The sequence below is a fragment of the Rhinopithecus roxellana genome, chromosome 2 (assembly GCF_007565055.1).
Source record: "Rhinopithecus roxellana isolate Shanxi Qingling chromosome 2, ASM756505v1, whole genome shotgun sequence".
NCBI classification, from domain to species: domain Eukaryota; kingdom Metazoa; phylum Chordata; class Mammalia; order Primates; family Cercopithecidae; genus Rhinopithecus; species Rhinopithecus roxellana.
In genome coordinates, this window is record NC_044550.1 from 131885530 (window position 1) to 131909413 (window position 23884).

Sequence of the window (23884 nt, forward strand, 5' to 3'; positions counted from 1 at the left end):
CAGGAAGGAAGGAATTCCTTCAGATAGATGCCTGCCTGGTCGGAAACCAGCCCTAGCAGCCGCTGACCTGGAGCCAGGGCCAGGAGCTGCAGGTCAAAGCCATATTTCCACAGGCATCAGGCTGGGCTCAGGCACCAGCACCATTCGTGGAGGGTGACGGCTGTGTCCTTTGAGAAGGTTACTGGCCATTTTTGTTAAAAGTGTGCTTACTCTGACCTGGTGGGGAAAATTTATTAACCTTTAAACATTTTCTGGCTCTTGCCAATAACCGCTATCTACCATTTACCCACCGTAAGCCAGGCATGCGCAGAAAGGTCTTTAAAAATGCATTTCTCTCATTTTTCCACTGAGTGACACCTTCACATGTTCAACAGCCAGTAGATATAAAAGATGGGTGGTGGCGTCCCCACACCCTGCCTCGAGCCTGGGAGTAAAAAGGTGGGTGGTGGCTTCCCGCTCCTGACCTCCAGCCTGGGAGTAAAAAGATGGGTGGTGGCGTCCCCACAGCCTGCCTCCAACCTGGGAGTAAAAAGGTGGGTGGTGGCGTCCCCGCAGCCTGCCTCCAGCCTGGGAATAAAAAGGTGGGTGGTGGCGTCCCCGCAGCCTGCCTCCAGCCTGGGAATAAAAAGGTGGGTGGTGGCGTCCCCGCAGCCTGCCTCCAGCCTGGGAATAAAAAGGTGGGTGGTGGCGTCCCCGCAGCCTGCCTCCACCCTGGGATCAACCCCTGTCACAAGGGCTCCAGGTTCCCTTCAGGGATTTGCACATCAGAAGGCGGACAAGGACGAGGACATTTGTTCTCCCTGAGCCACATGCTGGATTCTGTACCTGGGTTGTTTCATGTTGTCTGCTTTGGGAGTGAAGGAAGTTGAGGCCAAGAGAAATGCCCAAGGTCCCCCAGCTCGCCTGTGCTGAAGATTGCACCCGGGCCAGCTGTCACAGAGCCCAGCCCTTTCCCCAGGCTGCGTGGCTGCTGTCTGACTTTGGACCATTTGGGTTTGTTTTTTTGCCTAAAGTATTCATTGCCTCTTAAAATGTACTTCAGAAATCAGAGTGTACCAGACTGAGACCCTCCCCTCTCTCCTGTGCTGAAGATTTCCTGGGTGTCCGGGTTTACTGCTGTAAAGGGACAGCTGACCATAGCTGCATCGAGCCTGAGAAATGCCTGTCCCAGTCCTAGCTGGGGACAGTTTGGCAGCTCTGGAAGGGCAGCTGAGGTGGTCCAGAAGATCCCCGTAGAGCACACAGTCCAGCCCCTGCCCTGTCTGGGGGACTCCCAGATGTGTCTGTGGGTGCCGTGAGCACTCTTGGCTGGAGTGCGCCAGCCCTAACCGTAGCTATGGGGACACTTTGGCCATGGGGGAGGGACTGCACCTGAGGCATTACTGTCCCCCCAGGGTCTGCAGAGTTCATACCGCGTGGGATGCTTCCTGGGCCCCAGCCCACCTTGGTTAATGTTGTGGTCGGCTCTGCTGGTTGCCATGGCAGACACTGTTTAGGGAGCCCATCCTCGGAGCCTGTGTCCCCCCGGTGACTGCTGGCCTTAGTGGACCTTTCCTGGAACAACAGCACAGTGTCATGCAGGCAAATCCTGGGGACTGAGATGCCGTCGAGCACAATAGAGCTGCCATCGCAGGCACTTCCTGTGAGAGGGCTGCCCTGACCCCAGTAGCACCACACGGGAGACAGCACTGAGGCTTGGAGCCATGATGCCTTTTGCTCTCTTGCACAGCTGCAGAGCCGAGTGACTCTGTTTCAAAACTCACTGGCACTCGGGATGTATTATTTGACAGCAGTAAGGTTCCAGAGGAGGCTGTCTTTCTGGCCCCCGCGGCCTGTCTGGCCTGTGCCATCGCTGTATCACGCTGTATCACTTTCATGGAAAAACACACTGAAGCGGCGTGGCGACTGCAGTTGAGGGGGAGAGTGTTGCGGGGCACAGGGCTCAGACTCAGATTCGGTTCTGAGGACCACCTCTCTGTGCCCGGGGCCCTGCTGGGATTGCCTGGGATTGGGGTTCGCAGAGGACCCGTGGCGTGAGGAGAGGCCCTTGTGGTGTGGGAGCCTGTTTTGGGGTGTGGGCAGGATTCAATGGAATTGCCGTGTTCTCGTGGACGCAGGAGCAGCTTGCGGGGGTGCGGGTGCCGTCGCCCGCTTGTTTCATGGAAGGTGAAAGGAGGAGGGGCTGAGGCCTGGAGCTGCAGCACCACGCCTGGCAACTTCCCCACAGGACTGTATTATCAGCCTCCTGCCAGAGGCCTCCGGCGGGAGCCTGAGGGCTGCCCCACCTCACTTGGCAGGGCTCTGGGAAATCTGGATGCTAGTCCTAGCCGGGGTCTGTCGTGCAGTCCCCACGGCCCTAGTGCAAGTCCAGATCCTGCCAAAACCAAGGCCCAGAGCTATAGCACGTGTGAGATCAGGAGAGGGCAGGAAGCCCCAAGGCCCCGGGCTGGCACATTCCATGCTCAGACAGCAGGGAGCAAGACAGGCCTTCCTGGCACTCTTCTGAGTGGCACACTCAGGAGTGGGACGGCCCACCCATGAGTGTGCAGGACCCAGCGGGGGTCTTGGGACAGGACCAGTCAGGCTGTAACGAAGCAGAGCAGGAAAGCAGCTTCTCCCGGTTTCTGTTTTCCCAAGGCTCCTGATCCCAACGGGGCCCTGGAGGACACTGGCTTTGTGACTGGAGACCCTGCTGCCGCGTGCTTCGCCCTGCTGTGTTCTGGGAAGATTTGGGGCAGCATCATAGGCCAGGCGTGCAGCTGGGTCCTCCTGCAACAGTCGGTCCCCCATACGCTGTATTTCATCCCTTGGCTGGATTTTTTTTAATTTTAAAAATGGCACCTGCTCATCCTAACAAGTCAAGCAATATGTGTATTGTTTTTCTAATTTAAAATGTCTGGTGAGATGATAAATGGGAGACAGGGAAAGAAAGGCTAATAAGTGAAGTTGATGATTATCAGCAAATGTTTTTGATATTATAGCGGATGCTGGCAAGGCTATGGAGAAAAGTGACACAGATCCACAGTTGACGGGAACGCAGATTAGTTCAGCCACTGTGGAGGGCAGCTTGGCGATTTCTCAGAGAGCTAAGAGTTGCCCTTCCGCTCGACCCAGCGATCCCATTACTGGGTATATACCCCAAAGAAAAGCAATCATCCTGCCAGCCGGACACATGTACCTGTACTTCCATCGCAGCGCTATTCACAATAGCAAAACTGTGGAATCAACCCGGGTGCCCCACAGCGGTGGACTGGATAAGGAAATGGGGCACATAGACACCACGGGATACCGTGCAGCCATCACTACCAACAGTCGTGGCTTTTGCAGCAACATGGATGCAGCTGCAGGCCATTATCCTCAGCAAACTAACGCAGCAACAGAAAACCAAATGCTGCATGTTCGCACGTATAAGTGGGAGCTAAACATTGGGCACTCATGGACATAAAGATGGGAGCAGCAGAGCCTGCGGGGGACGTACAGCATGGGGAGAAAGGAGAGACGCCTGCTTTGGAGGCTTTGGAGGAGGGGGTGGCAGTTCCTTTGGAGAAGCGAAGTCAGTTCTGAGCTCAGGGAGGAGCTTGACGAGCCCCTTCTCCAGCTCCTCCGTGTCTTCCTGTGTGGAAGAAGCCAGGTCCTGGGCCGTCAGGGGCCTCCTGGTGGGCGCCCACACTGTAGCCGCAGAGCATCCTGAGGCCTGCCCCAGGCCCCGTGTGCAATGACCGTGCCTCTCCCAGTCCCAGATGGGAGCTGAGCTGAGATTGAGGCCTTGGAGGGCGTCGGTGGAGCCAGAGCACTCCCAGCTCCATCTTCACATAGGCCTTTTCCATTGTGTTCTAGAAACATGTCTTATGCTGCACGGCGTCTGTGTGCTGCCTCACCTTATGTTACTGTCCTAGGACTTGCACGGGAATGCAGACCCACGTTCGTGTTTCCTGAGAACTTCCTCCACCGGGAATCTGGGCGGGGCTGGGACCTTCATGGTGCCTTATGGTGCCATCCTGTATTCCAGGTGTCCCACGGCCGTCCCTTGGCGCTGGCCTTCCTGGAGCTCACCGTGGTGCAGAGGTTCCATGAGCACGTGCACCAGCCCTGCGTGCCGCCCTCGCTGCGGGCCGTGCTGGGGCGGCTCAGTGCTCTGTACGCCCTGTGGTCCCTGAGCCGCCATGCGGCCCTGCTCTACCGAGGTGAGGCTTCTGACTGCGGGCTTGCTGTCCTCCCTAGAGTCAGGGCCCCGCTGTTGTATCTAGGAAGCTGCTTCCTGCAGCATTGTCCTCCTTCCACAGGACTTACTGAGCATGGCGGAGGGTGCTGTGGACAGATGAGGAACCCACTTCCATAATGAGAGGCATATGGGACAGAACAGCATCAGGGTGGTGCCGAGAGACCCAATTTTCCTTTCACTTGGGGTTCAGTTCAGAGAGCGCTTCCAGAAGGCCCCCTCGTGCCAGGCAGTCTGCCGGTCTCTGCAGGAAGCAGAAGCCCACCCCCTAGGTCCCATAAGGCACAGAGAGACACGAGCCAGGAGTGTCTAGACTTGGGAACCCTGGAAGACTTCCTGGAGGACGGGGTGCTGGGGCTGATTCCTGGAGGATTGGTGGGAATGGGGTAAACCAAAGTTTGTCGACCTTTTGTTGGTTGTTGCCCCCAGCAAGTCTTTTTAGGTGGTTCTTCCCAATGGATGGCACCCATGCTTCTTTGGTACTAGGATGTACCGCGTATCCATTCATGTCCTGCATCTCTGGGCTTGTGAAGAATAAGAATAAGATCCTCCCCACCCCAAGAGCCAGTGTTTACCCCCTAGAGGATGGTGCTGACCCCGTGAAGGCCTTGACAGTGCTCAGGTGCACCAAGGAAGGTACATGAGTGCCTGCCAGAGAGGGCGAGCACAGGGCAGGAGCCCCCCTGCTGCCTGAGAAAAACCCTAAGTGATGACACAGTTCTCTCCAGCAAAAATCGTAGCAAACGCAGATCCCACCACAGATGCGCTCCCGAACGCACAAGGCCACGGCCTTGGACCTCTTAGGGCCCCACCGGAAACCACAGCGGCTGAAGGCGACACCAAGAGCCAAGTCCCCCTGTAGCCTCTGAGTCCCTGCAGGCGACACCAAGAGCCAAGTCCCCCTGCAGCCTCTGAGTCCCTGCAGGCGACACCAAGAGCCAAGTCCCCCTGCAGCTTCTGAGTCCCTGCAGGCGACACCAAGGGCTAAGTCCCCCTGTAGCCTCTGAGTCCCCGCAGGCGCCCACCGCCCCCCTCCCCACTCCCCTGGGTGGTCCCAGGTACCCCCTTACCCATGCCCCTGCCATGCACCCCTGCTTCGCTCTGCCCAGGAGTCCCCTTCCTTTCTTCCTCCCAAGGGAGGAACCCACCCAGCCTCCCGGAGCCCCAGCAGGTGTGAGCCCAGGTGCCACCCGTCACCTCCGAGCCTGGGACCTTGCCTCCCTCGTTGCCCTGGGCCAGAGACCATCAATGCCTGAGTGGGAAAAGGGTGTCAGAACTTGGTCCCTGAGCCAGCACGTTCCTCGGGTCACAGCTGGACTGGGGACAGCAACGACACTGATGTGTTCACCCAAAACAGGCCTCCTGTGTGGCCAATTTGGAAAGTGCACTCAGGGCATGTTGGCATTGGGGTTGGTTTTGAACTGAGGACCCAGCCCCCACGTGACCGAGGCTATGCTTGCAGGCGGATACTTCTCTGGTGAGCAAGCGGGAGAAGTGTTGGAGAACGCCGTCCTGGCCCTGTGTTCCCAGGTGAGCTGTAGGTGCTGCCGTGTTCTCTACATTCTTGTTACACAACCGCCCAGGGCCGACACGCACCCCCTTAGCGTCACCCAGAGGAGCTGACGCGCACCACCTTAGCGTCACCCAGAGCTGACACGCACTCCCTTAGCGTCACCCAGACTGACATGCACTCCCTCCCTTAGCGTCACCCAGACTGACATACACTCCCTCCCTTAGCGTCACCCAGAGCCGACGTGCACCCCCTTAGCATCACCCAGACCGACACGCACCACCTTAGCGTCACCCAGACCGACACGCACCCCCTTGGCGTCACCCAGACTGACAGGCACCACCTTAGCGTCACCCAGACTGTCACGCACCCCCTTAGCATCACCCAGAGCGGACACACACTGCCTTTGCAACCCAAACATTCATGTTTGTTCAGGGTTTAGTAAAAACTGGAGGATTACAAGAAAATATGCCCACATCAGAAATTTTTGCAAAAGAAACTTGCCGGGGTATCTCCAGATCTGCACACACCCAGGCCCTCTCATACACCGTTTGCAGCTACTTTGAGAATTCTCTGAGCGTTCAGGGGACTCAGCCTCCAGTTTGTTTCCTGGCAGTGTCCTTGTTTACTATATCCTTTTACCTATGTCACCCAGGAAATCAGAGGGCCCCAACCCCACGTTCTGATCTGGCAGCTCTCTTCCATCCAGGAACAGAAACCCCCTTGCTGTGCTGTTTAGCACGGTAGATGCTGGGTGGGGGGAAGGCGGCTGTGTGAGTGAGGGTCTCAGATTTCCTTTCATTGCACTGAATTTGAGGAGCCACTTGTGCTGGTGCTGGTGCTGCCGTGGCAGGCAGGGCCACTGTGTCCACGGAGACGTCACTCTACTTTTGCTGGTAGGAACCGGACCGCGTACTGCTGCATTTTAGCGCGGTGTCTCCAGTGACTGGAGACATGGCCTTTCATCTCCCCTGTCGCTGCTTTCACACTTGATCTGGGACCAATGGAATGTCCCTGTGACTGGCTCTGAGCCTCTCTCGGGATTCACTGTATAAGCCCCTTCCCTGAGCCTGCGGTTCTGGAGAAGGGCGTGTCTAATTGTGGTACATGTTTGTGGCCACGTTTACTCCTCTTAACATGAACTGGCCACAGGGAGGGGTTTTCCTTGGCTCCTCCAAGAGCCAAATTTTACCTGCTTGGGGCAGTGTTGACCCTGTGGAGGCCTTCGGAGTTTGCAGGTGAGCCAAGGAAAGCACAGGGGTAACCTTGCAGAGAGGGGGGCATAGTGGGGAGGTGTTGTTTATAAAAAGTGCCTGGGTGTGGTGACTCATGCCTATAATCCCAGCACTCTGGGAGGCCAAGGCAGGAGGATCACTTGAGGCCAGGAGTTCGAGACCAGCCTGAGCAACGTAGTGACACCTCATCTCTACAAAAAATAATTTTTTTTTCTTTTTTTTTTTGAGACGGAGTCTCGCTCTGTCACCCAGGCTGGAGTGCAGTGGTGCAGTCTCGGCTCACTGCAAGCTCCACCTCCCGGGTTCACGCCATTTTCTTGCCTCAGCCTCCCCAACAGCTGGGACTACAGGCGCCTGCCACCACGCCTGGCTAATTTTTTTGTATTTTTAGTAGAGATGGGGTTTCACCATGTTAGCCGGGATGGTCTCGATCTCCTGACCTTTTGATCCACCCGCCTCAGCCTCCTAAAGTGCTGGGATTACAGGTGTGAGCCACCATGCCCGACCTACAAAAAATAATTTTAAAAAATTAGCCAGGCCTGGTGGCACATGTCTGTAGTCCCAGCTACTCAAGAGGTTGAGGTAGGGTAGCTTGAGCCCACGTGTTTGAGGCTGCAGTGAGCCGTAATTGCACCATCACACTCCAGCCTGGGCAACAGAGCCAGGCCCTGTCTCAAAAAAAAACAGAAAAAAAGCCACAACTGATTTCCCAGTGAGGCTATGGCCAAGGCTGGCTGACCGTTGTGTGCCACTCTGTGTGTGCCTGTCCACACCACTCTCTTGGGGAGGCCACGGTCAGCCAGGTGGAGAGGGTGCCAGCCATCTGCTAGGCCAGGGCCAGCAAACTCAGCTCAGTCCTGCCGTTCACCTGAGTGTCGTCTGCGGGTGTCTTTGTGCTTCCATGGCAGGGCAGACAGTTGCCAGAGACCATGGCCCACAAAGCCGGTAACATCTCCTACCTGGACTCTTACGGAACATGTTTGTTGGGCTCAGCACCTGTGCTCTGCCAAGAGCTTCTCTCCGGGAGCAGTGGCGTTGGTCTGCGGCCTCCGTGCCGAGGCACGTGAACCAGGACCAGGTGGCCACACGCTGCAGAGCACGGTGTTGAAGCGCGGAGGCGCACTCAGTTCCTCCATTGTGGCCTTTATTACTCTGTGCTGACCGATTGCCTTTGATCCATATCATTAACAATGTCTCCCATTCCTGGGTTCCATGCAGTGTAGCCACGGCATTTCATAATATTTTGAGGAGAATTTTTTTTTTTTTTTTTTTTTTTTTTTTTTTTGAGATGGAGTCTTGCTCTGTCCCCCAGGCTGGAATGCAGTGACGCGATCTCAGTTCACTCAAGCTCTGCCTCCTGGGTTTACGCCATTCTCCTGCCTCAGCCTCCTGAGTAGCTGGGACTATAGGCGCCCGCCACCACGCCCGGCTAATTTTTTTGTATTTTTAGTAGAGACGGGGTTTCACCGTGTTAGCCAGGATGGTCTCGATCTCCTGACCTCGTGATCTGCCCGTCTCGGCCTCCCAAAGTGCTGGGATTACAGGCTTGAGCCACCGCGCCCAGCCTTTTTTTTTGCGTTTTAAGAAAGTTCTTGAGAATCCACTCATATAAATTTCATGTGTCATATTGAAGAATAATTTGTCCAGTGGAATAGGAGAATAATAAAACCACTGCCAACCGAGGAGGCTTCATATGCTATGGCTTTTCCAAGTGCTCATAAATGCCTTCTCTATTACATGTTTTCTGGACATATTTTCCTTTACTGGAACAGCAGTTGCCCAGATAAGCCAAGGCTTAGAAATGAGCCTCTGGAGGCAGCTGCTAATTCACGAGCTGCAGGGTCGTCACTTTTAAGGGCCTTTTCTACCTTTTTGGGAAGAAACAAGCCCTGGAAGTCCTGAGTGAAAAACAGCATGGTGAAAACATTCCAGCACACAGCAAGGGACTCGAATCCAGGCCAGTGAAGAGATCATGCATTGGCAGCAGAGCCACACGTGCCGCTCAGGTTACCCGTTGCTAGTGGGTCCTAGCAAACACGGACAGGGCTGTTACCCTTTGGTCACCATGGAAATTCCCGGGAGGTGCCAAGTGTCTGGGCTTTGTTTTCCAACAGCTGAAAGACGATGCAGTTGCCCTGGTAGACGTGATCGCTCCTCCTGACTTTGTTCTGGACTCACCGATTGGCAGAGCCGACGGCGAGGTAAAGGGAGGACAGGGCCTCGCAGGGGTGCCCCAAGGGCCGAAGGGCATTTCTGCGGAGCTGAGATGCTCCTGTGGGTCAGGGGTCTGGTGGCTTCTGGAAAGTGGTCACATGTGGGGGAGCTTCTGTGGGGAGGGCCCAGGACAAGTCTGGACAGTCTCATTCTGGTGTTTCGCCATGCTGGCTCTGTGGTTGCAGGGGATTTGCCCATCCCCTGCCCGCCTTTTCCTCTCGAGATGGGGTGGTGGCACTGCCCGTCTGCACAGGCAGAGGTTGGAGGTCCACACACTGTGGCCTCTGCCCTCTTGCCACTCCCCACTGGCCTCCCCGGTCCCAGGTCTTACCTGCATCTGACCATGCAGGCTCCTGGCCCTGCAGGCCTCTCCCCCATCCCTGTCCTGGAATCCCCAGGCCCCTCTGTCCCCTCTGACCATCCATGGCTGTCACTGGGGTTACTCTCCCCTGTCCCACTTTCCCCCAACTGCCTCCCTGTGGCTCCCCAGCCCCCTATGTTCCATAATGATTCATTCAAAGCAGATGGAGTCAGGCTGCTCCCCTGAGGGAGCCTGCACCAGCCTCCTTGACTCTGTCACGCCCCAGCCCCAGGCAGCCACTGCATCCCTCCAGGGCCCTTCACCCCACTCTCCCCTCCTGCCCACCAGATCCAGCCTTACTGGCCTCTCCATCTGTTGTGCCAGGCCCGTGCCCACCCCAGGGCCTTGTGCCTGCTGCTCCGGCTGCCTGGAGTGCCTTGCATTCTTTCAGTATAAGCTGACTGTTGCTGCCTTGGAGAGGCCTTCTGTGGCGTCCAGCTGAGGCAGTGCCCCAGGCACTGCAGTGTGGCCCTTGCTGGCCTCATCACTGACCCTGTGTCTTCCTCCCACCTGATGATGCCCTCGAGGGGCGACGCTCACGGGTCCACTGGGTGCCCTCCAGCACCCCACTGCTTATAGGGCTGTGTCCATCTTCTGCTAGAGGGACTTGGCGTGTCAGTGCTCACGTCCCATGCCCTGCGGTCCCCCGGCTGTGAGCCACAGAGGGGTTAACCGCATCCCTGGCCCCTGGCCCCACGACTGAGTTCTTTCTGCTGAGGCATCTGCCAGCACCTGGGTCTCTGCTCAAATGGAGATTGAGCCTTAGTGGGCAGGACCCCCTCCTCCTCAGTTCTCAGGGAATACTGAAGTCCGTTCATGAGTCCTTACTGGCTTAGCCAGGGAGGGCCTAGTGCCTGGCCTCAGCATGGCCCAGGCTACACCTGGGTTGGGCTAGGTGTGCCAAGAAGCAGGTAGTGCCAGGGACTGGGTGAGCAGGGCAGGAGGTGAGAGTTCCCAGTAGTAGGAGAGGCATGGATGGTCATCTCTGTGGAGGGCCTGCTGTCCCGCATCGGGGGGCTGGCCACTGACCATCCTCTGAGCCCATATAGCCCAGATGATCACTGCTGCTGAGAACTGAGATCCAGAGAAGCCCAGTGGGTTTCCCAGCCAGGGAGTGGCAGAGCCAGGATTTGAAGAAACTGTGCCCTGCTGTAGGGAGAGAAGACTTGGGGGGAGCCTTGGGTCCTGGGGGAGCATGTAGGAGGGGGACTTGCCCTACCCACCTCCCTGGGAGAGGCAGTCTCACCGGGAGGTAGGGGGCTCACCAGGTAGACAGGCATTCGAAGAGACAGTGGAGCCAGACCCGCCATGGAGGATCCCCGAGCACACAGGACTGTCTGCCCCGTACAGGAGCAGCCTTGAGCGTCCACTCGCTGCGCCTTGCTCTGCAGAGGCAGGGAACAACCGAGGAGAGGAGAGACCGTGCCCATGATGGAGGGGCCCCTCTGGCTCTGGGTTCCACAGTTAAAACCAGAGTCGACTGGAGGTGTTGCTGGCAGGATGGTTTATAAAATGTGCATTCCTGGTTGAGCGTGGTGGTTCATACCTGTAAGCCTAGCTCTTTGGAAGGCTGAGGCGGGCGGATCCCTTGAGCGCAGGAGTTTGAGACCAGCCTAGGCAACATAGCAAAACCCCGTCCATAAAAATTACAAAAACTGAGGTGAGAGGATCCCCTGAGCTTGGGGAGGTCGAGGCTGTGGTGAGCAGTGATCGTGCCACTGCACTCCAGCCTGGGCAATAGAGACCTCATCTCAGAGAAAAAAAAAAGAAAGTACATTTCTCCCAGTTGCAAGGAACTGGTGTATTAACCAGGAGCTACCAGGTAAGAAAATCACTATAGGGCCGGGCACGGTGGCTCAAGCCTGTAATCCCAGCACTTTGGGAGACCGAGATGGGCGGATCATGAGGTCAGGAGATCGAGACCATCCTGGCTAACACGGTGAAACCCCGTCTCTACTAAAAAAAAAAAAAAAAAAAAAAAAATACAAAAAACTAGCCGGGCGAGGTGGCGGCGCCGGGAGGCTGAGGCAGGAGAATGACGTGAACCCGGGAGGCGGAGCTTGCAGTGAGCTGAGATCCGGCCACTGCACTCCAGCCTGGGCGACAGAGCAACACTCCGTCTCAAAAAAAAAAAAGAAAAGAAATTCACTGTAAACGAACAAACAGAGCCGTAGGGGAGTTGAGACCATCCTTAAACCAAGCCTGCTGCTCCAAACTGTGAAACATAAGCTGGAACCTAGGCCCTGTGGAGCAGCAGCCTGGATCTGTGTCTGTGGAGCCCAGAGTAGCAGAGTGGGGAGGAGGGGTAGCTAAGTGCATTTAGCGGGTACAGGCAGAGGGGTTTCTTCTAAATAAAAGGGTCAACATAAGCTGGATGCAAAATAGACCACCTCCCAGGCTCTGGAGATGGGCTGGGCTGCCCCTTCCCACCTGCACGGGTGAAGTGTCTGCTTAGCCGCCCTTCGCCCTTTATTTATACAGCCTTCCTCCAAGACAGGAGCATCTCCCCCCATCTTCCCAGTGAGGCTGCTTAGGCTGAGAGCAGTGAAGTCTGCACATCCTGTAGGGGAGTGCTGGCCTGGGGCAGGACAAGAGGAGCAGGGTGTGGTGGCCCAGGTCCAGGAGTCAGCCAGTAAAGGCCACCAGGTGAGGGCGTCTTGCTGCTGGTGGCCATGTGCCACCTGTGCGGCCTGGGGTGTGAGAGCAGATTTCAGAGCGGCGGTCGATGCAGCCTTGCAGAATCCTGTGGTGGCTGCAATTACTAAGAAACAGGGTGTCTACTGCCCACAATCATTTCCTTTTTTTTTTTTTTTTTTTGAGATAGGATCTCACTCTGTCACCCAGGCTGGGGTGGAGTGGCACGATCACGGCCCACTGTAACCTCAACCTCCTGAGCTCAAGCAATCCTCCCACCTCAGCCTCCCAAGTAGCTGGGACTACAAGTGAACTCCTCCATGTCCAGTTAATTTTTTGCATTTTTTTTTTTTGTAAAGATGGGGTTTCTCCATGTTGCCCAGGCTGGTCTCTAGCTCCTGCGCTCAAGTGATCCGCCCTCCTCAGCCTCCGAGAGTGCTGGGATTACAGGCACGAGCCACCTTACCCAGCCAATAATTTCCAAAGAAGAGGGCGAGGGGGTGATTTTCGTTATAAATATGGTTTATGGTACTTTATAATTGAATTTTCCTAATTGTTTTCTACTAAAAAAAAAAGTTCATATAAATTTAAGTCATTTTAAAATTTCTCTAAAAAGTGAGAGAATTTCTGTTTTGTTGTTGTTTGTTTGTTTGTTTGTTTGTTTTGAGATGGAGTTTCACTCTTGTTGCCCAAGCTGGACTGTAATGGTGCAATCTTGGCTCATTGAAACCTCCGCCTCCCAGGTTCAAGTGATTCTCCTGCCTCAGCCTCCTGAGTAGCTGGGATTACAGGCACGTGCCACCACGCCTGGCTAATTTTGAATTTTTTTTAGTAGAGATGGGGTTTTTCCATGGTGGGCAGGCTGGTCTCGAACCCCGGACCTCAGGTGTTCTGTCTACCTTGGCCTCCCAAAATGCTGGGATTACGGGCATGAACCACCGCGCCCGGCTGAATTTCCTGTGTTTTTAACAAAAACTTTGAGGAGTTGCATTTGCACACTCAGCTGTCTAGGAATCTTTTCCTTCTTATTTCTTTGTCTTCACTTGCTGTGTACGTGTTGTTTGCAGCTCTACAAAAACCTCTGGGGCGCTGTCCTGCAGGAAAGCAAGGTGTTGGAACGGGCGTCCTGGTGGCCCGAGTTTTCTGTGAACAAACCTGTTATAGGAAGTCTGAAATCAAAGCTGTAGTGGCACCGGCACACATTCAGCCAAGTCTAATGAAACGAAGGGAACTAATAAGATGTGGACCTCAACTTCTGATTCCAGAACACGCTGGAGATTGCTGCTGCCTTCTGAGCCCGCACCTCTGCGCCTGAACTGCTGATCGACCTTACCGCCCAGGTGGACGGGAGGGAGGCCCCCGGCTGGCTGGGCTAATCTGGGATTGTGGTGATTTGCAGCGTGGAAAAGAAATGCACATGATCATGTCTGCCTGACACACTGTGGGTTTTTTGATAATTAGAATTTCGCACATTCAGTTTTCAGGGTTCAGCTCCTGACTCTAAAGTAGACAGCCCATAGTCAGGGGTTTTCTGGTCAGACAACCTGTGATTTGTCTAGATTTTTTACAGAGCTCCACTTCATTAAGAAGTCAGTGGTGCCAGTCTGGTTCTTTGTCAGCTGTCCCTTGGCTTTGTCACCTAATCAAATTATGTCATAACCTTATTAATTTGCACATAGATCATCTGAATGTCATGGTTTAAGACTTAAGGAGGAACATCTATTTGATTACTTTCTTTTGTGGAGCTGGAAATGTCCGTCGAGGAAATGTTTTTTAAAAAAGTAATGATTTGAGTGGGCAATTCAGTCTCCAACGCCCGCCCCCCTGCCAGTTATATACAAATCACTTTATTCGTAACATGTTTGATCTGTTTGTTCCTGCAGAGTCTGCCCAGGAAGTCCTTGCACACATGTGGCCTGTCCCCATGGCGCTGGCCACAGCCTGATTGCAGCAGACCAGGGCCATCGGTGCACGCCTCTCCCGGTCACTCCTCCTCCCCGCGGGGCCGTGGGCTTGGCTGCCCTTCCCAGTGTTAGGTTCCCAGAGCAGTGCTGTCTTGGTGTCTGGGTCCTGCTTCTTAACTTCTCATCCTCTCAGGGCATGGAAGGCCTTTGTCATCAGTAGCAGGGAGTTGGGTCACTCTGGTGCCCCCTGACCCTTGTGGCCACGCTCTTGTCACCACAGTTCATCAAACAGATGTGACCCAGTGTGTCTCAGGACGGTGCTGAACCAACTAGGATCAGTTCTTATTTTTCCGAATAGCCCAGAGAACTTCTGAGCGTCTGAAGGGCATGGTCCAGAATGTTTTTAAAAACTGAATTTCCAGCACTGGAAACCACTTCTCAAGCTCATTTTCATGTTTAGAAAAGGGGCAGGACACCCCACCACCACATCCCACCCCTTTGGGGCTCCAGGGGCCTCTGAGGGGTAATTAGTGGCTTCTTTGATGAGCACCTACCGCCTGCCAGCACCTTGCTGAGCACTCAGGATTCATCATCTTATGGGACCCTCAGCCAACCATGTGGGGTGAGTTGTGCCATTAGCCGTGTCTGCAGAGGAGGAGACCGGCCCCAACAGGCTGGACACTGCCGCAGGCAGACAGCAGGAGGTGGCCGAGTGGGATCAGAAGCCATGGGACCTCCCTGGTGCCCGAGGGCCCCAGCACAGGGCTCAGACGCAATAGGTAGGCTGAGACGCTGGTGTCCATCATCAGTTAAACCCAGGAGCACCCCCACCTGCATTCATCTTGCTCTGGTTTAGAAGTTTCCTTGGGTTTAAACAAACTCTTCATGGTTTAAGTGTGTTTTGTCTATGATACTCTTCCTGCTTTCAGAGAGAACGGGAATGAGAGAGAGTGCTCAGGGCCTTGGCGGTTTCCATGGGGTGGTTCCTAGTACAAACCCAGAGAACACGTCAGTGGTGCCTGCCAGTGTCGGAGCAGCTCATTCAACACTGAGGCTGCCACCCACAGGCCTTACGGGCCCAGGGGTCCCCAGCCCCACTGCCTGGGGGTCCCAGCCCAAGAGAGCAGTTGGGCCTGGGTGGGCTGTCAGCCAGGGTCATGCAGATTTCCACCAGGGGTCCCCCTCACAGGACACCTCAGACTGTGTGTGTGTGTGTGGATGGATCCTTTGCCTAGACCTGTAGCTTTTCTAAGCGAGAAGGAACAGGCTCCAAAGTCCTCTGATGTGCCCGCAGCTAGATTCTTGGTGGTGGCCAGCCTGAGTTGGAGTCACGGTCACTCCTGCCTCACCGCCCTCTGGAGCAGGCCCCAGCTGTCCTTGTCTCCCAAGTAACTGAGCTTTGGGCATCTCTGGAAGGGTTTTCATGTTTTGTCTTTTTTATCACTTGGGACCTTGGTTTGTGGTCTAGTCCAGCGTTTGGTCTGAAACTACCTGTTTTTCCACCAGCAGGTCATAGAAGTTGTTCAAGGTCAAGGGTATGTTCAAGGTTTACAGAAATAAACACATTTGACTTTAGTGTCAGACATGACGGGTTCTCATGCAGGAGCCCTTTGTGATGCTTGTAGCTATGAAGTCACCATGTCAGACACAACAGGTTCTCATGCTGGAGAGCTTTGTGATGCCTGTGGCCACAATGTCACCATGTCAGACACAACAGGTTCTCATGCAGGAGAGCTTTCCGATGCCTGTGGCCACAATGTCACCATGTGGTTTGCATTTTCATATCCACTTGTTGGAAAGGTCCTCATTCCTCAAATTTGGGAGCTGGCACACTTTACTGGCAGTGTTGACAAAAAGCCAAGCTCTGTGAAATATTTGAAGAGGTTTCTTCTGAGCCAAATGTGAAGACTATGACCTGTGACACAGCCCTGGGAGGTCCCGAGAATAGCTGCCTAAGATTGCTGAGTTAATAGCCTGATTTTATACATTTTAGGGGGACAGAAGTTAGAGGCAGAGACGTTAGTCAGTGCATGGAAGGTGCACATTGGTTCAGCCCAGAAAGGTCTGAAAACGAGCTTCTAGGTATAGGTGTGTTACAGGAAAGGGGTCCCCATCCAGACCCCAAGAGAGGGTTCTTGGATCTCATGCAAGAAAGAATTCAGGGTGAATCCATAGCGTAAAGTGAAAGCAAGTTTGTTTAGGAAGTAAAGGAATAAAAGAATGACTACTTCGTAGAGCAGCCTCAAGGGCTGCTGGTTGCCCATTTTTATCGTTATTTCTTGGTGATATAATAATCCAAGGATGGATTCATGCCTCCCCTTTTAAGACCATATAGGGTAACTTCCTGACGTTGCCGTTGCATTTGTAAGCTGTCATGGCGCTGGTGGGAGTGTAGTAGTGAGGACGACCAGAGGTCGCTCTCTTGGCCATCTTGGGTTTGGTGGGTTTTAGCTGACTTCCTTACTGCAACCCATTTTATCAGCAAGGTCTTCATGACCTGTATCCTGTGCTGACCTCATCTCATCCTGTGACTTAATGCCTTAAGTGTCTGGGAATGCAGCCCAGTAGGTCTCAGCCTCATTTTACCCAGCTCCTATTCAAGATGGAGTTGCTCTGGTTCACACACCTCTGACATTTCCCCCATCCCTTTTATAAGAGAACCTTTAATCCTAAGGGTTGCAGAGGGGTGAAGAACCATCTTCTGTAACTTTTTTAGGCTGAATAGGGTCAATGATACCCTTGCCTATTAAGGTCTCTTCTGTTCAGGGTAGAGAAGAGCTCAGCCAGAAAGCCTTGGAATGGTGAAAGCCATTCATAACTTGAGTTCTGACAAAAGGTGATATCTGAAAGATTATTGTTTAAGAAAACATTCAGTAAGCTTATCCTGCATTCCTACACAAAGGGTAGAACAGCAATATAACAGAATAAGCAAAACTATCACAAGTAAACCGAATTAGAAGGCTTTCCATGAACTGAGCAATTGGTGGAACCAGGCTGACATGGGGTTGTTAGCTGATTGTAATGTGCCCAGAATTGGAATACTGATCCAGATTTTTACATTACCCATCCCTCTTGTTTCTTCTGAGCAGCAGGCAGAGATCACAGATTGGTTCACAGGAATACACAGGGTTAGCCTAAATTGCAGAAACAAACTTAAAAACAACTGATGAAATTAGAATTTAAGAAGTGTGCCATAGTTCTTGAAACTAATTTCTCTAGTTTCCCATTTTCCATTTTTACTAAAGACAAATCATGGTAAGACTGATTTGCTTTATTATACTTGGCCTGATTATTTGTATAAAGTACAGCAAGAATAATTGTTTTTCACATAAGCTCTTTTTAAATTGGCTTTGATGAAACTCTGTTCCATAGAAGGAATCTCAGATAAGATTAGATTTAGAGCCAGGCCCTGCCACGGGTTTGTACCCTCAAATACCTATGAGTTGAATAAATTCCCCTCCTCTTGAGGCCTCAAGATAGCCTGGGGCTCCTGGACCTGTTAGAAAGTGACATTCTTTACTTACCACAGGTCAGGAACCCCATACAGGGACTGTGAAGACAAAATATGAGGTGTTTCCCCAAGGGACTTTTATTGGCTTTACAAGTCAAGTTTGATTCCTTAGTGCAAAGCATCCCATTCCAGTTAAAGGCTTGGTAAAATAACCAGTTTTTCCAATTGTGTCCTGTTACAAAAGAAATCAGATTTTTATTGCACTTATGCAAATAACTATATTGTCATAAATGAAGAATACTTGCAAACAGTTTCCAAATTCTGAAGAAATCAGAGAAATATGCTCCAAATTTTGTTCACAGGAGTATAGTTTACTCAGGAGTATATTTTACTCAATTGCTAAAAGCTGTAAATAGCTCAAAAGAAAAGTTTCCTTGACTCTGAAAAACAAAACAAAGGATCAGCAACATTTTAAGTTAAAAACATCAGTGTTTTATTGGTTCGGTTAATTTAGTTAACTCCTGTTTTGCTTGATATTCATTAACATTTCAGCTTTCTATGAGAATTCTGAAAGTTTTTTCTCTCTTCTAATATCACAATTTCCAAAGTTATTAAAAACCTGCATTTAAGAAGACCTGTTGGAGCTCTATAGTTGGTTATAAACCACCTTCTAAAAAGGATTACAACAAGACAATTGTCTATGGATAACAAAATGTTTTAGGGGAGCCACAATCAAAAAACATGAAATTTGGTTGCCTTCTTGGCATACAATGATTTTCTGTAACAATTATAATTATTAATAACATACACTAAGTCACATTAGAATTATAGAATTTTCCCATACTTTTGGAACATATACCAATAACACATTTATATAAATATAGCCCAAAGAAAACCAAACACCATTTCACATTTGATAATGCTTCCTGAGTGGTTTTTGTACCAAATAAGCCAAATGTCACTGTTGCATTAGTGCACCATTGATGTCAAACCCAATTAATTTTTTTTTTTTTTTTTTTGAGACAGAGTCTCACTCTGTCACCCAGGCTGGAGCGCTGTGGCCGGATCTCAGCTCACTGCAAGCTCCACCTCCCGGGTTCACGCCGTTCTCCTGCCTCAGCCTCCTGGGTAGCTGGGACTACTGGCGCCGCCACGTCATCCGGCTAGTTTTTTTTTTTTTTGTATTTTTTAGTAGAGACAGGGTTTCACCCTGTTAGCCAGGATGGTCTCGATCTCCTGACCTCGTGATCCGCCCGTCTCGGCCTCCCAAAGTGCTGGGATTACAGGCTTGAGCCACCGCGCCCAGCCCCAATTAATTCTTAATGAAATCTTATAGACAAATATATTCAATCTTAATCAGTTTGGCCATAAGGTAAGATTCTCATAAGCCTTTGATAACCCTTTACACATTTTTATTAAAGAGCAGATCATAGGGAGGTTTTTGCTCTAAGAAAAAACCTGTTGTGCTTTTATTCCAATGTTCAGTTTACAGAAAAACTGAATAATACTGCTTTAACTTTAGCCAATTTGTTCAGACACAGAATTCTTTTACAAGATTAACTTTTCACAAGCCTTCCACAACTTGCTTAAACCTTCAGCTTGATTCTAATTTAAAACAATCCTTTTTTTTTGAGATAGAGTCTTGCTCTGTCACGCAGACTGGAGTGCAGTGGCGTGATCTTGGCTCACTGCAAGCTCCGCCTCCTGGGTTCACGCCTTTCTTCTGCCTCAGCCTCGCAAGTAGCTGGGACTACAGGCGCCCACCACCACGTGTGGCTTTTTTTTTTTTTTTTTTGTATTTTTAGTAGAGACGGGGTTTCACCGTGTTAGCCAGGATGGTCTTGATCTCCTGACCTCGTGATCCACCCACCTCAGCCTCCCAAAGTGCTGGGATTACAGGCGTTAGCCACCATGCCTGGCCTAAAACAATCCTTTAACCCTTTCATCTAGGTAAGAAAAATTCACATTCCCATGTCTTCTTATAATCTTTTACCAAAAGACACACTTCACTTTTCTTACACATCTTGCACATAAAACTTTTTTTAGCAGTCTTAATTACATGTTACAATGTTAATTCTTAGTGACTTACTTTTGGTGAAAACCTTGGTAAGTTGGGGATTCTAGTTGTGTACCAGGTGTGGAAGTTAGCCTAGGACATGCCAGGCAGAAGTGCAGATAAGGGCAGACTCCAGCATAGCTTAGAGGCATGGCGAACTCCACATGTCGCTGGCCTTATCTGGAATCTAATGCTCCAGAGTAGGAAACTGAATAAATTTTAAAAGTCAAAGAAGCAGTTTATGACCTTAAAGCATTTAGCAAACTTAATATCTGACCTGCATAATTTAGACCACATGTTTACATGTTTGAAGATATTTTTATTTTACCAATAATCTTTAAAACTCCTTATTTCCCAAAGATTACTTAAGTCGCATGAACTAAAAGGCATTACACTTTTTACTTTTCTGACAAAATATTTAAGCACTTATTTTTAAACCAATTAAAGCTCTTTCATATATAAACATCACACACATAATACATATAAATACATAGGAGATAAAGAACTTATTTTCCAAGCCAGGAATTGAACCCTGAACCTGGGCCACCATTGTGAAAAGAGAAAGCACGGCCGTGTGGTTACAAGGTCAAGCTCCCAAGAAGGTAGAAGACAAGAAGGAAACTTCATCCAGTTTTTTCAGGGACCTCCAGCAATGTTTGTAACTGACCAGTTTGCTGAGCTGTCTTGAAAAGCAGGCTTACAGGTATCCTAAGTCCGTGCTCTATCCCAAGGCACTCCTCTTTATGACAGAACAATACAGAAAGACGCGCAAAGCACACCAGACCTGGTTGGCTACAACTGAAGATTAGCCTCACAAATCCTTTATTCATTAATCAAAACTTGACAGGAGATAAACAATTATTTTTACGATTTATTCAACCAGTTTGCACAGCGAGACAAAAGCATTGCCTGAGGCAGCATGGAGAAGGCGAGGCGCTCAGGGAGGTCAGAGGAAGACCTACCCATTGCAGCCACACTGAAGAGTTCCGGTGGCTGCTTGTCGGTCCTGAAGGGATCTTTTCCACAGTCCCATCAGCTCTCAAGTTTCCCCGTTTAGGGAGGATAAAACTCCCCAAGTCCCACAATCCTGTACATGCCTAATTCTGTCACAGCCATCAGCAAAGTGTGCAAGGCAGATAATCCAAAGACAATAGCAGTTAACATCCCGTAGTGCCAAACCTGTTCTTAGCCAGAAGGGACTTTACCTAGAGGGACCTTACTGAGAGGGGCCTCTAGCCCCCTAAATCTGAGAGGAGCCTCTAACCCAGGGTGGGTCAGGCATCCTTACCTTTTCTTAAGAGCCCCCTCTAACCCACTGTGTTTTAGGAGAGACTCTAAGTCCCCCAAGTTGGGCCTCTGACCCAATCCCATCCTTTATCCAGGTACCCCACCACTTATTCAAAGTCCGCCCATCAGTGGTGCAGTCTACTTCTTTTGGATCGAGAGGTCTCCTCAGTATCATCCCTTCCATGATTCACCAGAAAGATGTTACCAGACACCACCACTTACCCCAAAGTTACCCTTTGGGTCAAGGGTTTCCACACTATGGTTCCTTCCATGGTCACCAGAAAGATGTTACAGGAAAGGGGTCCCAATCCAGACCCCAAGAGAGGGTTCTTGGATCTCACGCGAGAAAGAATGCAGTGCCAGTTCATAACGTGAAAGCAAGTTTATTAAGAAAGTAAAGGAATAAAAGAATGGCTACCCGTAGACGAAGCAGCCCTGAGGGCTGCTGATTGCCCATTTTTGTGGTTATTTCTTGATGATATACTAATCAGGGTGTAGATCATTCATGTCTCCCTTTTTAGACCATATAGGGTGGCATCCTGATGTTGCCATGGCATCTGTAAACTGTCATGGCACTGGTGGGAGTGTAGCAGTGAGGATGACCAGAGGTCACTCTTTTGCCATTTTGGTTTGGGTGGGATTCAGCCAGCTTCCTTATTGCAGCCTGTTTTATCAGCAAGGTCTTTATGACCTGTATCTTGTGCTGGCCTCCTGTCTCATCCTGTGACTTAGACTACCTAACCATCTGGGAATGCAGCCCAGTAAGTCTCAGCCTTGTTTTACCCAGCTCATATTTAAGATGGAGTTGCTCTGGTTCACACATCTCTGACAGGTAGATTCAAAAATTTCCTGATTGGCAAGTGGGTTGAAAGAGTTGAGCTTTGTCTAAAGAGTTGAACTCAGCTTGAGTTAAGGTGGGGGGAGGGTGATTGTGGAAGCCAAGGTTTTTGTCATGTTGATGAAGCCTCCAGATAGCAGGCTTCAGAGAGAATAGATGTGTATGTCTCTTACAGGACCTTAAAAGGTATCAGACTCTCCAGAAAAAGCCTAATAAGGGAAGCAGATTCTCTGTAGAATGCAAATTTCCCCCACGAGAGACAGCTTTGCAAGGGCCATTTCAAAATATGTCAAGGAAATATAAAATACTTTGATTTCCTTCAGGGCTACTCTCTGTCATGTGATGCCATACTGGAGTCCGGTTGAACTGGGTATCTTATTGCTACAAAGAGTCTGTTTTGTCAGTCTAGGATTTCTGTTGTCATTTTAATGTTGGTCATTTGTGTCTAAGTTCCAAAGGGGGGGGGGTGGGTGTAATGAGGCTTCCCCAACCCTCCTTCCCATTCATGGCCTGAACTTGGTTTTCAGGTATCTTTGGGTCCCCTTGGCTGAAAGGGGATCCACTTAGTCCGCTGGGGGACTTTGAACTTTAGTTTTGGTTTACAGCAGGATTTGATGGGCATGCATACTAATCAATGTGAAAGTGTCGTCTGTGCGCAGTGGAGGGCTTGGGCCGTGTCCAGGCCACACACTGCAAGGGTGCAGCCCCCACACATGGTCCCTGTTCCCAAAACTGTTGCCCCCACTGCAAGAGTGGAGTAGGTTAGGCCAGGCACGGTGGCTCAAGCCTGTAATCCCAGCACTTTGGGAGGCCGAGACGGGCGGATCACGAGGTCAGGAGATCGAGACCATCCTGGCTAATATGGTGAAACCCCGTCTCTACTAAAAAATACAAAAAACTAGCCGGGTGAGGTGGCGGGCGCCTGTAGTCCCAGCTACTCGGGAGGCTGAGGCAGGAGAATGGCGTAAACCCGGAAGGCGGAGCTTGCAGTGAGCTGAGATCCGGCCACTGCACTCCAGCCTGGGTGACATTGCCAGACTCCATCTCAAAAAAAAAAAAAAAAAGAGTGGAGTAGGTTAAGGTGTAGCCATGACATTCTAGAAACTACATTTTTTTGTGATGGTCATTTTGAAAATAAAACATTTGAAAACATTGCACAGGAAAAACTTGAATAATTGGAATAAAAATGTTCAGTTTAATGTCATGGCTTTCTGCCACTCGCTTTCTGATTGTAAAACTAACGTGATTGTTAGGTGCTATTTTGGTAAGGTAGAAAAGTTTAAAGATGAAAATAGATATCACTTGTAACTCCACATGGAGAAATGGTTGCCCCTCCGATTTAATTGATTTACTTTTGGGCCACAGGGGCCCAGAATTTGATTCATTGTACCCCTTGGTTCATGCCCGTGATGCTCCACTCAGCACTGAAGCCAGAAGCCGGACATTGACAGTGACTTGCCCCTGCCCCAAAGTCCTTCCTGCGCCCCCTCAAGGGCCCCCGTCTCCTGGCCCTGGTGTCTACTTTGCTCTCAGCTGCCGGGAACGTGTTAGTGTGCACTGTTCTCCTTTCCCTCACCTGCTGGCATCATGTTAGCGTGCACCGTTCTGCCCACTTTCTTCCACTCACAGGCCGGGATCGTGTCAGCGTGCACCGCTCTGCCCACTTTCTTTCACTCACAGGCCGGGATCATGTTAGCATGCACCATTCTGCTCACTTTCTTCCTCTGTGTGTGTGTGTGTGTGTGTGTGGTTTTCCTATCAGAAATGGGTCATACTCTGTGGACATCTTTTTCCACTTAAAGTCATGTCACAGCCATTTTCCCAGTCAAGTAACATGAATGTACAAGATTAGCAAACTTCCTCCTGAGAGATGGAGAGTTCAAGGTTTCTGCTCCGTGGCAGCCATCCGTGCACATGCATCACTGTACGTGGGTTGGTCCCAGTGGCTTTGCTGAGACACACTCTGCACAGGGGAGGTTTCTGATACTGGCAGGGTGGGAGGCAGTGGGGTGGGTGGAGCAACAAGTGGGAATGAAGGAGCAGAGTCTAGGGCAGGCTCCTGGGTGGACACCAGCTGCACTATCTATTGGATGTGGGACTTCCCTCACTGATGAAATGAATAAGTTCCTGCTGTTGTTGGCGTTAAAACGGGTTAATGCATGAAAGCAACAGAGC

At 51.1% G+C, this 23884-nt stretch overlaps 1 protein-coding gene across 5 annotated transcripts in view; it reads left to right on the plus strand.

The window, feature by feature from the left end:
* Positions 1-14030, plus strand: part of ACOX3 (acyl-CoA oxidase 3, pristanoyl) — a 54197-nt gene extending 40167 nt beyond the window's left edge. For 2 of the 5 annotated variants that reach the window (XM_010384414.2, XM_030920267.1), the window contains 4 exons: positions 4010-4184; positions 5682-5749; positions 9079-9165; positions 13241-14030. In XM_010384414.2, coding sequence (XP_010382716.2) covers positions 4010-4184; positions 5682-5749; positions 9079-9165; positions 13241-13360 — 450 coding nt within the window. In that variant the 3' untranslated portion in view covers positions 13361-14030. Of the gene's footprint in view, positions 1-2981; positions 3983-4009; positions 4185-5681; positions 5750-9078; positions 9166-13240 lie in introns of those variants that run through there. The other 3 variants (XM_010384415.2, XM_010384416.2, XM_030920270.1) reach the window with 2 other exon arrangements.
* The last annotated feature ends 9854 nt before the right edge of the window (positions 14031-23884 follow it).